General features: G+C 44.0%; 1 protein-coding gene and 1 pseudogene across 8 annotated transcripts in view; one reads left to right on the forward strand and one right to left on the reverse strand.

The window, feature by feature from the left end:
* Window positions 1-14304, reverse strand: part of TSEN2 (tRNA splicing endonuclease subunit 2) — a 55114-nt gene that overhangs the window by 25023 nt on the left and 15787 nt on the right. For 4 of the 8 annotated variants that reach the window (XR_003118206.1, XM_025377324.1, XM_025377326.1 and 1 more), the window contains exons 5-6: window positions 11915-12437; window positions 10477-10554 (exon numbers count right to left, since the gene is read on the reverse strand). Coding sequence is in view for 7 of the 8 variants with exons in the window: in XM_025377324.1 (XP_025233109.1) it covers window positions 10477-10554; window positions 11915-12437 (601 nt within the window). In the remaining variant the exon portion in view is untranslated. Of the gene's footprint in view, window positions 1-10476; window positions 10555-11914; window positions 12438-13927; window positions 13985-14304 lie in introns of all 8 variants that reach the window. The other 4 variants (XM_025377327.1, XM_025377328.1, XM_025377329.1 and 1 more) reach the window with 3 other exon arrangements.
* On the forward strand, window positions 3909-4028 carry LOC112619980 (annotated as a pseudogene).

The following is a 14304-nucleotide window of genomic DNA, read 5'->3' on the forward strand; positions in this document are numbered from 1 at the left end:
TAAACACTGACAAATATGAGGAACCACTACTTTAGTTTTACCCAAATCCAAATCTAGAGCATTTCTGGAGATGAAGGTAGTCACCTTCTATTCCACTTTTTCCTATCGCCTTCCTGGTCCCAGCCTGTGGGTGGCTCCTTCCTGCCTCCTGTGACACCCTCCCTGTTCTGAGCCCTCTACAGTCCACTCTCCACAGCATCCAGATTCATCTTCTTGGCACATGAAGATCATGTCGTTCCCCTAATTAAAACCCTCCAAAGAGATTTCACTGCCCTTAGAATAAAGTCCAAACTGCTTGCCACCAGCTCCAGGTCCCTGCACGATCTTACCACTGCTCTTTCCAGACGTCCTGTCTGCACTTCTGTCTCCTGAAGACACTAAGCTCATTCAGGCCTTTGCCTCTGTAATCGCTACTCCTGCTATCTGGCATGTTCTGCTCCAGACTCAAAGGTCACCTCTCGGAGAGGTCTTCCTTGGCCACCGAGTCTAAGTAACCCACATCCTGATCACCTCCAGAGCACTTACTTTTGTCTGAAAATCTTTCTCTTACATGTGTTCCTCCGATTAGAATGTAAACTCTGGCAGAACAGAAACTGCCTGCTGTTCCCTTGGCCTAGAAAGGGGTCTAGTACATGTTAGGTGTTCAATGCTTGTGCTGAAAGACAAAAAAGACAGGTCCCCAATCCTGCCCTTGGCTTAGGCCCCAACAGCCAGAGCCACCCTACAGCAGGTCTCTGCACCTCACTCAGCTCATCTCTTCTCAGTGTGAACATTGTGTTCCACTTCTTTCACTGCTGTTGACAGCCCTGCCAAGTGGCCCACAATTTTATTTTGACCTTTTCTCTTTCCATCACTCACTACTTATTAATACAGAATACTGCTGTTTTTCAGATGGACTACAGGCCAAAAGGTGCAATGGAAAAGATAAAGTTGTTTCCTCAACACAATTTGCACTTCTTGGTTCAGAATAGTGTAACACAAAGAATGAAGTTTGAGATCTGACAGACCTGAGCTCAAATCGTCACTGTTAGCTAGGGCCTTGGAAGTATCACTTAAATTCTCCATGCCTCATCTATACAATGGGGATCATAATGCTTTCCTAGCTAAATATTTTTTTTTTAGCTAAATATTTAATAAGATTAAATCACACAAAGATTTTTATTTTTTAAATTATACTTTATGTTCTAGGGTACATGCGCACAACGTGTACGTTTGTTACGTATGTATACATGTGCCATGTTGGTGTGCTACACCCATTAACTCGTCATTTACATTAGGTGTATCTCCTAATGCTATCCCTCCCGCTTCCTCCCACCCCACAACAGGTCCCAGAAATCACACAAAGATTTAATAAGTTATGAAAAGCACCTAAAAGCTCAATTAATTTTAGTTTTCCTCCTTTCTGGAACTCCTGACCTCAGGTGATCTGCCTGCCTCGGCCTCCCCAAGCACTGAGATTACAGGCATGAGCCACCGTGGCTGGCCTTAGTTTTCTTCCCTTTCTAATAACTGGATAGCATAGCCTGGAAAAAAAAGTTCAATCCCATCCTTGCCTAATAAGAGATTCTTTCCTGATATCTGCTAAAATGTAAGTTCCTCAAAAACTGATGTGTTTTCATTATCAGCAAGCATACATTTCCCCAAGAGTGAATGAAACCATTATCTCATTTTTATTTGCTTAAAATGGTGATTGGCTTTTACCAATCTATGCAAAATGTGACTAGGCACTTATTACCAATGGAGGGGATCTTAATTCAATTGAGTTGGTTTTATTTAAAACTAATCAGTAGACTAGAGAGGTCTGTAGAGGTTGACAATCATATCCCCTGCAATCGCATTATTAAGTTTTACTTTCACAGTACTAATAAGATGGAAGGATAAGTTAAATGATAGTTTTTAACATCATACTGCTAAATGTAGTCAGGGCCCTCAAGTGTTGTAATGGAAAAATAGATCTCAATAACAGATCCCTATAAAACAATGGAATACATTAGCTAACTGGCATGGCAATCTAATTATCCCTGAAATGAATACTGAATCATCCCCATGTCCAGTTCACAAAAAGTATGGTTTAAAATGTCACTGGCTAAAAGCAGAGGTAAGGAAGATGTTGCATGTGGAATATGCCATCTGGCATATGTGAATACAGTTGTAGGTGCCTAACCAGGAAAAAAGTGTATTCTACTAATGTGATCTAGTCACTGTGTGTGTGAAAGACCTAGTCACTGTGCAATACTTCCACCATTTAAGTAAAAGATCTATTTTGTGATCATCATCAACAATTTAGAGACAGAGTATGTATGTCCTATCAGGCAGAGAATAAAGGCAGGAACCAAATGAGCACCTATTACATGTGCCAGGAACTGTGCTGGTCATTGTCTATACATCACTGAACGTCATTAGCTGCTACATCAATTCAAGCAAAAATAAAGCACAATTTCCAAGAAGCGTTTTTTCTTGTGAGAGCTAGCCCTCCCTCAGCACACACACGTCTTTCTCCAAACTGCCCATAAAACACATTGCACTGAAGTTCATTTTAAATTTACAGAAAATATATTCATTTAAAAATATCTGCCATTTTGTGAACTAAAGCTATGTCTTCACTCCACCCAGGGAAGTTGGCTAGCTGGGAGAGGGATGGGGACACAATGAGGAATATACATTGCTAAGTGTCTTCCAGGACAGAGAGACGTCACACATATCACGCTGCATTCAATCTTCACTATCTTCCTCTGAAGGAGAACACTACAGCTGAGGAAAACGAGGAATGCCAAGAACACTGTCTATTGTGTGTTTTTTTTTTTTTTTTTTGAGACGGAGTCTCGCTCTGTCGCCCAGGCTGGAGTGCAGTGGCCGGATCTCAGCTCACTGCAAGCTCCGCCTCCCAGGTTTACGCCATTCTCCTGCCTCAGCCTCCCAAGTAGCTGGGACTACAGGCGCCTGCCACCACGCCCGGCTAGTTTTTTGTATTTTTTAATAGAGACGGGGTTTCACCGGGTTAGCCAGGATGGTCTCGATCTCCTGACCTCGTGATCCGCCCGTCTCGGCCTCCCAAAGTGCTGGGGTTACAGGCTTGAGCCACCGCGCCCGGCCTATTGTGTGTTATACTGCATGTGGCAAATATTTTTTTCCCATTTCATCTTTTGCCTGTAATTTTGCCTTTGTCTTTAACATAGTTTTAAATCTCTAGGTAATGAAATCTATATATTATGGCCTCTTAGAAGAACTTATCCATATCTCAAAAATATATAAAACACAGGCAGGGTGGCTCACACCTGTAATCCCAGCACTTTGGGAGGCCGAGGCTGGTGGATCACTTGAGCCCAGCAGTTTGAAACCAGCCTGGGCAACACAGCGAAACCCCATCTTTACCAAAAATACAAAAATTAGCTGGGTGTGGTGGCGTGTGCCTGTGGTCCCAACTACTCGGGAGGCTGAGATGGCAGGACTGCTTGGGCTCAGGAGACTGAGGCTGCAGTGAGCTGATATTGTACCACTGCACTGCAGCTTAGGTGACAGAGAGAGTCCCTGTCTTTAAAAAAAAAAAAAAAAAAAAAAAAAGCATAAATAATTATCCTTGTTTTCTATTTTAAATTTCCCTTTATATCTTTAATTGACCTGAAATTTATTTTTGTGTATGTTAGGAGATGGGATTTTAGCTTTGTCTTTTCCAAATGGCTAATCAGCTGTCCCAACACCATGAATCTTTTCTTCACTAATATGAAGTGTTATTTTTATTGTACCCTGAAATCCCATCTATAAATGGGTCTGTTTGTAGATTGTGGCCCAATCTTTCCTTTTCTATACCAAGACTATATTGCTACTTTATGTTTTATTAACAGCTGCAGTAAGATCTCCTTTTTCTTGGCTACTCTAATGATTCCAAGTGAACTTTAAAAATTAATAAGGCCTACAGTCATGCTACTCTGAACGTGCCTGATCTTGTCTGATCTCAGAAGCTAAGCAGCGTTGGGCCTGGTTAGTACTTGGGAGGGGAGACTGCCTGGGAATACTGGGTGCTGTAGGCTTAAAACAAGGATCAATGAAACAAAGAGCAAAACTGCAGTTCTTCTCTGTCCTGCCCGCCAGCACACAAAGGCTTTTAAAACAAAACCCGATCCTCAAAGCAGTTCACCCAAAGTTTCCTGTGTGTCTGGGTATATAAGAGAATATAAATATATTTACAGAAAAAAATTAGAATAGTTTTTCAAACCTTAATCAAAAGGCTCTGCTGTAAGTATATATTCTTGCTAAAAGGACCCAAACTGTCTCACAGTTGAAGTCTCTGGAAAATTTTCAGAAGTTTAGATAGAAGGAAAGTCACTGACCTATTGCAGGGGAGGGAGACTAGTCAAACAACATAGCAGTAAAAAATAACTGCAAAATTCTAGGGGAGAATCTTAGACATTCTAATCACTGGATTCTGATACTTGGAATCCACATTATGGACACTAAGAAGGGGAAAAGGAATGTGGAAAAAACAGGTGAGGTACAAAATGGAAGAGCCAGGCACAAGAAGATGCGTAAACGAGACCCAACTGAGACTGCTGCTGTCAGGCACACGGAGAGCTGTCGCCCGACGCTGGTGTGCCCCTTTGTTTCCAAGCATTCCCACCTAGTCCTCCTGTGTGGGGACCACTTTCTTTTGTTTTCTTCTTTAAAAGCTTTATAACTATATACAAACAATACACAGAAGTACCAGTAAGGTAGCCTCCAACACCAGAGTTAGACTAAGAAATCGACATGCATCGGCAAACTCAGAGCCACAACTGAATGGTATCAACACAGTTAAAGAATGTGACACAGAGTGAGTGAGGAAAGTCAGCAAATGGGGAATCTGGTGACGGTGGCAAGGTCTTCGCAATGCACACAGGATGAGACTCCGACCCAAGGGTTCGGTGGCAGACCAATGCATGCACCACACTACCTCCAGTCTAGATGTTAGCAGCTCTTTGTTTGATATACCTCAATTCAATGGTGGCTTTTCAAGAAAAAGAATAAATGCTACCACATTAAGTAAAATAATTAAATGAAAGACTTACAACAATCTTAGAATCATCAGTATCAAGTTAAAAACAGTTTATCCCTCCTTGGGGAGAAGGACACGTGGGCCTGACATCCTTAAGCATTTGGATTATCCAGCTCACTCCTCACGGGCTGACTCCGTGTTCACCAAGCAGCCTTCCAATTATATTACCCTTTGGCACCTGAATTTTCTACATGAAGAGAATATGCCAACATGGAAAGGCAGGTGGTGGGGCCTTTGCTAATGTTAATAAACTCACACTCTAGTTTATTCCCCAGGCTCTTGTGAGCACAGTCAGCCTGAATGCTGCTCCTAGAGCTCAAGTCATTTTCTGTGCTCTAACAAATCCGAACTTCTTAGTCCCTCAAGCAAAGGATTAGACCTGGAATGCAGGGCCCTACTGGGGTGCTGCCATGGAAGGAATCTTGCTGGGAATGAGTGAGCTGGTCTGCACCACCCCTATTAAATCTCCTCCCATTAGTTTCCCAACAGCACACACAGGGATAGTAAAATTAAACACGACTACTTTGGATCTTGGGAAATTTAAATGTTAAATCTCCTTAACCTTCAAAAGTTGACTGCCTGGCAGGGTGTGGTGGCTCATGCCTGTAATCCCAGCACTTTGGGAGGCCAAGACGGGCAGATCACTTGAGGCCAGGAGTTTGAGAGCAGCCTGACCAATATGGCGAAACCCCATCTCTACTAAAAATACAAAAATTAGCTGGGTGTGATGGTGTGTGCCTGTAGTTCCAGCTACCAGGAGGCTGAGGTGGATCACCTGAACCCGGGAGGCAGAGGCTGCAGTGTGCTGAGATCACGCCACTGCACTGCAGCTTAGGTGACAGAGCGAGACGGTGTCTCAAAAAAAAAAAAAAAAAGTTGATGGCCCTAACTTTATGACAGCATTATGCAACTGCTTTTAATTTACAGTGAAATCAACTTTCGTTTGATTAAAAAAAAATTTCGGTCCCCCAAATCAATCTATTTTTCACTGGATCTTGCTAATTAAAAAGCATTTGATTAAAAAATTAGCCAGATGTGGGGTGGCATGCACCTATAGTTCTAGCTACTCAGGAGGCTGAGGTGGTAGGATACCTTGAGCTCAGGAGTATGAGGCTTCAGTGAGCCACGATGGTGCCACTGCACTCCAGCCTGGGCAACAGAGAGAAACTGTGTCTCTAAAAAACATAAAAACAAAAAATTTAAAGAGCAAAGCATTTGAGCGTTTGTGTGTGTGCGTGTCCACTGAAGGATGCAGAAGATGGAAACAGAAATCTTCAGAAATAGCTACTCAGAAATAACTAAGGTAAATATAGTTTATAGCTCTTCAATTACTCTATGCAAATTTCCAAATCTCTGTTCTGAATGAGTCAAGGCAAAGGCATGAAAACACCCCTACAGGGCTGCATGTCCACATCTGTGGTAGGTTGCAGACCAAAAGCTTCCCATGTCAGTGCCGAATGGACTTCTAAGTCAGCTGTGTATTACCGCTCTGAGTCCCTTAAGAGAGCTGTTGTGAATCACCACAGCAGGGGTGAGACGCCATTCTGCCTGTGCTCCTGACTGACATTCACAGAAACACTGAGCGGGTACATGCAGTGCACCAAACATGGGTGATTCATTCAAAAGAAATCTGCCAAAACAGAACGACAAGTAGAGCTAGGTTTAATGGTATGCTCCCTGAAAACTTCTGGAACACATCTCTGGTATGTTCTCAGGTGCCAGTCAGCTTCTAAGAAGGCAGAGTATCCTCATCTCCTGTCTCCTATTACCCTTGCCTTTCATCAGGGAGTGTTCAAGAGGAGGCAGCAGGTAGCAGCAGCCTTTAAAAAATTTGTCAACACCCTGTAATCCCAGCACTTTGGGAGGCCAAGGAGGGCGGATCACGAGGTCAGGAGATCGAGACCATCCTGGCTAACACGATGAAACCCTGTCTCTACTACAAATACAAAAAAAAAATTTAGCTGGGTGTGGTGGTGGGCGCCTGTAGTCCCAGCCACTCGGGAGGCTGAGGCAGGAGAATGGTGTGAATCTGGGAGGCGGAGCTTGCAGTGAGCCGAGATCGCGCCACTGCACTCCAGCCTGGGCGACAGAGCGAGACTCTGTCTCGGGGGGGAAAAAAAACTTGTCAATAAAAGACAGCAGTTGGTCACCTGGAACAGTGCGGCTGAACTCACAGTATTTGACACCAAATACACTTCGCCTCCAGCTGCCACCTCCCAGGCCAGGCCTCTAGCCCACCCTCCATACTGATGCTAGCTCTAGGCACTCCACTCCCCTACAGAACCCCCTGCAGTGCCCTGCTGCCCCAGGACCAGGCCAGACCCTGACTCACGGACACACCCTCCCCCATCTGGTGTTCTTTTTGGCTGAGCTATCTGAAAGAGCCTTTGCTACCCTGTGTCCATGCGGCAAGCCCCATCTATCCTTTACTATCCTCAGCTATCATGATTACAAAGGCTTTCCACTTCAGCCCTGCTGGATGGTCTCCACCAGCTTCTGTGCAAATTCCCTATCTTGTACGTTAAATCATTTAACAAATAATTATTACGCACCTGATAGATGTCAGGCATTGGGCCCAAGGAAACAGGAAGAGCGATACTGACAAGATCCATATGCCACACTATGCTTATCACACTGAACTGTAATGATTTCTGGGCTATCTTTAAGACGGAAGTCATGTTCTACTTATTTCAGTATTGGTAGCCCTTAGCCCAATGCCTGGCACTTAGTATGTATCCAGTGGCCATTTTCGTGATTGTAAAAAATAAGGTTCCAACTAGCTGCTAATCAGCTTTTACAAGTAACTTAATAATGACAAAAGTAGCAGGCATTAACATTTATTGAGCATCTACTATATTATCAGGTACTGTCCTGACCCAATTACATGTATTATTTAATTTCCAGAACATCCTATGAACAAGATGTTACACAGCTCCCACTTTACAGAGAAGAAATCTGAGGCTCTGAGAGGCCAAACATCTAAAGAACAGGTACACATGGGCTGTCTAGTAAAGATCTCCACAAAGCTGGGAATGTCTTTGCATGTGCTGTTCAATACAGTAGCCAGTGGCCACACGTGGCCGTTCAGTGTTTGAAACGTGGCTGGTGCAACCAAGAAAAGGAATTTTGAATTGTATTTTAATTCAATTTAATTTAATTTAATTTAATTTAGTTTTTTTTTTTTTTTTTTTTTGAGACGGAGTCTCCCTGTGTCGCCCAGGCTGGAGTGCAGTGGCCGGATCTCAGCTCACTGCAAGCTCCACTTCCCGGGTTTTTACGCCATTCTCCTGCCTCAGCCTCCCGAGTAGCCGGGACTACAGGCGCCCGCCACCTCGCCCGGCTAGTTTTTCGTATTTTTTAGTAGAGACGGGGTTTCACCGTGTTAGCCAGGATGGTCTCGAACTCCTGACCTCGTGATCCGCCCGTCTCGGCCTCCCAAAGTGCTGGGATTACAGGCTTGAGCCACCGCGCCCGGCCTAATTTAGTTTTTGAGACAGAGTCTCACTTTGTCGCCTAGGCTGGAGTGCAGTGGTGCAATCTCGGCTCACTGCAACCTCTGCCTCCCAGGTTCAAGCGATTCTCCTGCCTCAGTCTCCTGAGTAGCTGGGATTATAGGCGTGTGCCACCACACCCGGCTAATTTTTGTATTTTTAGTAGAGACAGGGTTTCACCGTGCAAGCCAGGATGGTCTCGATCTCCCGACCTCGTGATCTGCCCTCCTTGGCCTCCCAAAGTGCTGGGATTACAGGTGTGAGCCACCATACCCGGCCCCCACATTACTTTCCTGTGGTCTCAGCTATAAAATTACCAACATGGATGTGTTCCATAGCACTTCCTGGGACCCACCTGTATGCCAAGAACCACACTGGACACTGCAGGAACTATCAAAGAAAGCCATCACAGAGCTCCTGGAGGAGAGGGGAGCCCAGGGGGTGCTATCTTCAAAGGCAGAAAGGACATTTCTGTGTGCACTATCAACATAAGCAAGAAAAGAGGGACTGAGCATAAAGTGACCACAGGTTAGAGGAACTCCAGATCACCAGGACAATATGATAGAGTTTATGGAAGGCCACTTTTAGCCACTTTTTTTTTTTTTGAAACAGGGTCTCACTCGTGCAGTGGCATGATCTCGGTTCATTAAAGTCTCGACCTCCCAGGTTCAAGCAACCCTCCCACCTCAGCCACCCAAGTAGTTGAGACTACAGGCCTGTACTGCCACACCTGGCTAATTTTTACATTTTCTGTAGAGATGGGGTTTTGCCATGTTGCTTAGGCTGGCCTCAAACTCCTGGCTTCAAGCTATCTGCCTGCCTTGGCCTCCCAGAGTGCTGGGATTACAGGTGTGATTCATGGCACCAGGCCCAAGCTAACTTTCAAGAATGTAGCTACTGCATTAAGTAGAGGGATCCTGCAGAAGGAAATAAATCCATTTACTTAATTAGCAGTCACTACATGATCTGAATCATGTAGCACAGTCTATGAAAAGTTGAGACTCCATGAACATACCAAACAATAGTGACTTGTACTCTTTAAGTGGATAAATTATATGGTATATGAATTATAGTATTTTTTAAAAAGCTAGTGAAAATTAGTAACAAAATATTCAGCCAATCCGAAATCCATGTTTTTCTTCTTTCCACCCCCTTACCCACCACGTCACCAGTCAGCATCTGTTAACAATCTGAAATCTTTTTATTCTTTTTGTTTGACACACAGTCTCACTCTGTCATCCAAGCTGGAGCGCAGTAGTGCAATCATGGCTCACTGCAGACGCAACCTCCTGGGCTCAAGCAATCCTCCCACATGAGCCACGCAAGTGGCTGGACTACAGGCATCAGCCATCACACCTAGCCATCAATATAAAATCTTTTTTTTTTCTTTTTTTTGAGACAGAGTTTCACCCTGTCACCCAGGCTGGAGTGCAATGGCTCAATCTTGGCTCACTGCACCCTCCGCCTCCCGGGTTCAAGCAATTCTCCTGCCTCAGTCTCCTGAATAGTTGGGATTACAAGCATGAGCCACCACGTCTGGCTAATTTTTATATTTTTGGTAGAGACAGGATTTTACCATGCTGGCCAGGCTGGTCTCGAGCTCCTGATCTCAGGTGATCCGCCTGCCTTGGCCTCCCAAAGTGCTGGGATTACAGGTGTGAGCCACCACACCCGGCCTAGCAATCTAAAATCTTAACAAGAAAAGTAGTACACAGAAAAACACCTCGAATCTTCTGTGGAATGATTGCAAACATATATCTTAGAACTGATGAAATAAAGGCTGAGGAGTGAAATTTGGGCAGGCCTACTTGGGAGGTACACATAATGATTTCAATACTGACTCACAATATTCAATAACTGAATTACGTACAGAACTACACTGTGAGGTAGGTTCACATATAGCATAGTTCAGGCCCAAAGACCAACAGCTGAAATGATAACATGTTGAAAACATACCTCTTCTAGGCTGAGTTGCAAATACTCAAAGATCCTATATGGATTTCTTCTGCATATTAATCTGTTTCTTTGCACCAACTAAAGAGAAAGAAACACAATATATACAGAACAAATGGAAGCACTACATGTCATAGAGAACGTATTTTAAAATGAACATTTTTCTTATAAATTCCCAGGATTCACATTGTATTGTGCTAATATTATAAAGAAATGATTACAACAAAAATTTGAGACAGACTCTTGCTCTATTGCCTGGGCTGGAGTGCAGTGGTGTGATCACAGCTCACTGCCGCCTCAAATTCCTAGACTCAAGCAATTCTCCTACCTCAGCCTTCCCAGTAGCTGGGACTACAGGCAGGCGTGTGCCACCATGCCTGGCTAATTTTTTGTAGAGACAGAGTTGTCCAGGCTGGTCTTGAACTCCTGGCCTCAAGCAACCCTCCCGCTTCAGCCTCCCAAAGTGTTTATTATAGGTGTGAGGCACCACGCTTGGCCAAGAAACGCTTTTTTATTACTTGTGTGGAAAAGGAAGTTTTAATTTTTTCACTATGAAGATTCTGGCTTATTTCCTTTTTTCCCTGTGAATTTTTCCTGCAGTTGTAATCATTCTGTTGGTGAATTTTATTTTACGTGTTGCTTTTTTCACCCAATTGTACCTAATAAGCATTTGCCTATGTTTTTGTTTTTTTGAGACAGGGTCTCACTCTGTTGCCCAGCCTTGATCTCCCAGGATCAAGCAATCCTCCCACCTTAGCCTCTTGAGTAGCTGGGACTGGCATGTACCACCACACCCAGCAATTTTTTTTTTTCATTTTTAGTAGAAATGAGGTCTTGCTATATTGCCCTGGCTGGTCTTGAACTCCTGGCCTCAAGTGATCCTCCTGCCTCGTCCTCCCAAAGTGGTGTGAGCCACTGTGCCTGGCTCCTATGCTCTTAATATGACTTCATAAACCTCATGCTAAGTCTACATGATATTGCTTTGAATGGGTATCTCATATCCCATTCAGCCATTAGATTGTTTCTAATTTTTAGCAATTCCAGACAGCTCTAGGGTAACTCTGACAGCAAGTCCCCTAATGACGTAGCTCTCACCCAGCTTCCCTAGGCTTTTCTCGTGACGGCTGACTTCCACACGTGAGCCCTTCTCGCTCAGCTGTACTCAAGATCAGGTGTAATTATCACCGCATTTTGTTTTCTCTCAAATAAAGGAGAGAGTACCATTGGCCTTGCCTTAATTTTATAAATTTTTAAAAAGTTATTCACCAACTTTGGGGTTTTAGTTGAAATGGCCCTCACAGCTGCTGTGGCCCAGAGCCTGCTGCTTCCCTCGGACCTTACAATAGGCCAGCTACCAGCTGCAGGCAAAAGACATCCCTATTAGCCAACATCTCCAGGAACAGATGGCTTTGGAGGAAGCAATTTATTTTCTCCTACTTACTTCCTCATTTGGGGCATCCTCCCTCTCGCTCATGGCACACTCCACTTCCTCGACGAGCACGTACTCATGGTCAGGCCCCCTGTCCCCAGCATGCAGGAGGCCGACGTGCTGGCTGCCGTCCTCATGGTGAGGGCCACACTGGAGGATGAGAGCATCTTGTTTGCAGCAACAGACTTGGGGCAGAGGTGCAGCATCCTTTCTCACACTTTTCTCAAAGCCGTCTGTTGTTGGGTTGCACCCAGAGCCCTCCTGCAGGCAGCCTAATGGCTCACTGGGGTCACCCATACCACCTGACTTTCCAGAGTCCCCGTTTACCACAGAAGGTCTCTCTCCCCCTGCTGTGCCTTCCATGTTAGAAACCATTCCAGAGTTAAGCTCGTCATACACTTGAGCCTCTTCGTTCCTTTTCACAGGAGGATGCTCAAGCGGTTTCGTGTAATCCTTGAGGATTCTGCACACTGTACTCTCATCCTGCCCCTGTCTACGCATCAGCTCTGCCGCCCACTCAACACTATGCTGATACCTGCAAGACAGAAATACCGTTGGAAACAGCACTCGAATTTCAAAATTGAAAAAACAAAGCACATAAAAGACTAGAAGGTGACACACCGAAATGTTTACAGCATTATTTGTGAATGGTGCATTATAGATAAATATTTTTCTTTTTTATACTTTTCTGCATTTTCTTTTCTTTTTTTTTTGAGACGGAGTCTGGCTCTGTTGCCAGGCTGGAGTGCAGTGGCACGATCTCGGTTCACTGCAACCTCCGCCTACTGAATTCAAGTGATTCTTGTGCCTCAGCCTCCCAAGTAGCTGGGACTACAGGCACCCGCTACCACACCTGGCTAATTTTTGTATTTTTAGTAGGGTTTTGCTATGTTAGCCAGGAAGGTCTAAATCTCCTGACCTTGTGATCTGCCCGCCTCGGCCTCCCAAAGTGCTGGGATTACAGGTGTGAGCCACCGCATCTGGTCTCTGTATTTTCTAAGTGTTCTGCAACAAGCATACGCTACTTCTTGTTTCTTTGCTTTTATAGTTTCATTTTATTTATTTATTTTAAAAAAAACCCAGTTTAACTATGAAAATTTATATAATTTAGAACTGGCAGATTAAGTGATTTAGATAAATAAGCAAAAAAAAAAAATGGCCATCCTTTATCAGGATTTTTTTGTATTATTATTAATATTTTTTGAGATGGAGTCTTACTCTGTCACCCGGGTGGAGTGCAGTGGCACGATTTCAGCTCACTGCAACCTCTGCCTCCCGGGTTCAAGCAATTCTCCTGCCTCAGCCTCCTCAGTAGCTGGGATGACAGGCTCGTGCCACCACACCCAGCTAATTTTTTATATTTTTGGTAGAGATGGGGTTTCACCATGTTGGCCAGGCTGGTCTCAAACTCCTGACCTCAAGTGATCTGCCCGCCTTGGCCTCCCAAAGTGCTGGGATTACAGGTGGAAGCCACCGCTCTCGGCTTGTTTTGTATTATTTTCAATTTTGGATCTCATAATGTTTTCAGATAGATATGCCATTCATAATACAAAGAACTTTTGTTTAGTATTGGAAAGCAAAATGAGAATTTCAATAAATATTCATCACAGTGCCTACCAACCTCTTTACAGGATAAGGAAATGATTTGGCTTATGTAGATTCATCCAAATATTCTAAGAGAAATAGCCCCTTTCCCCACAATACTTTTCAGAGTAGATTTTAACGACAAAATTCATGTTAAGTTTCTAAAACTTGAAGCTAACACCCAAGTTACAAAACACTTCCCAAGTTACAAAAAGTTACAGGCAAAACAATAGGGCAAAGCATTCATGCCTAGGCTGCTGGGATGTGTTCATGTGATGTGAGAACTACCAGATGCTGGAAATCTGAAGATCAGAAGGTCAAAGACATTGTGAAACTCAAGTGCTTTTTGCCTGGACCTTCAGTGATCAGTCTGAAAGACATCCAAGACAACACATGGCTTGAGAGAAGGCAGATGTAATTTTACTTTTCACCTTCTTTTACCTGGTTAAGAAGACTGAATAGTGCTTCATTCGGCAGCACATATACTTAGAATGGCCCCTGCGCAAGGATGACATGCAAATTTGTGAAATGTTTCCAAAAAGAAAAAGACTGAGTATGTCATAGTTTATAAACTGCTATATCTCACACAATTTAACAAGGACACTGGCTTCTGCTATACCCTGATTCCTAAGAATCCCGAAGTTGTCCACACCCTGTTCACCCCACATGAGGATAAACATCAGGGATGTCTCCCTATATACTGGGAATTGTATCCTGAAGATTAACACCTGGTAAGGCTACCCTAATACCTGAGAGACAGTACGACACCATGACTTTGGTACTGCACATTTTGTGTCCAGCCCCGTTACTTACAACTG

This window comes from Theropithecus gelada, chromosome 2 (genome assembly GCF_003255815.1).
Source record: "Theropithecus gelada isolate Dixy chromosome 2, Tgel_1.0, whole genome shotgun sequence".
Lineage (NCBI taxonomy): Eukaryota > Metazoa > Chordata > Mammalia > Primates > Cercopithecidae > Theropithecus > Theropithecus gelada.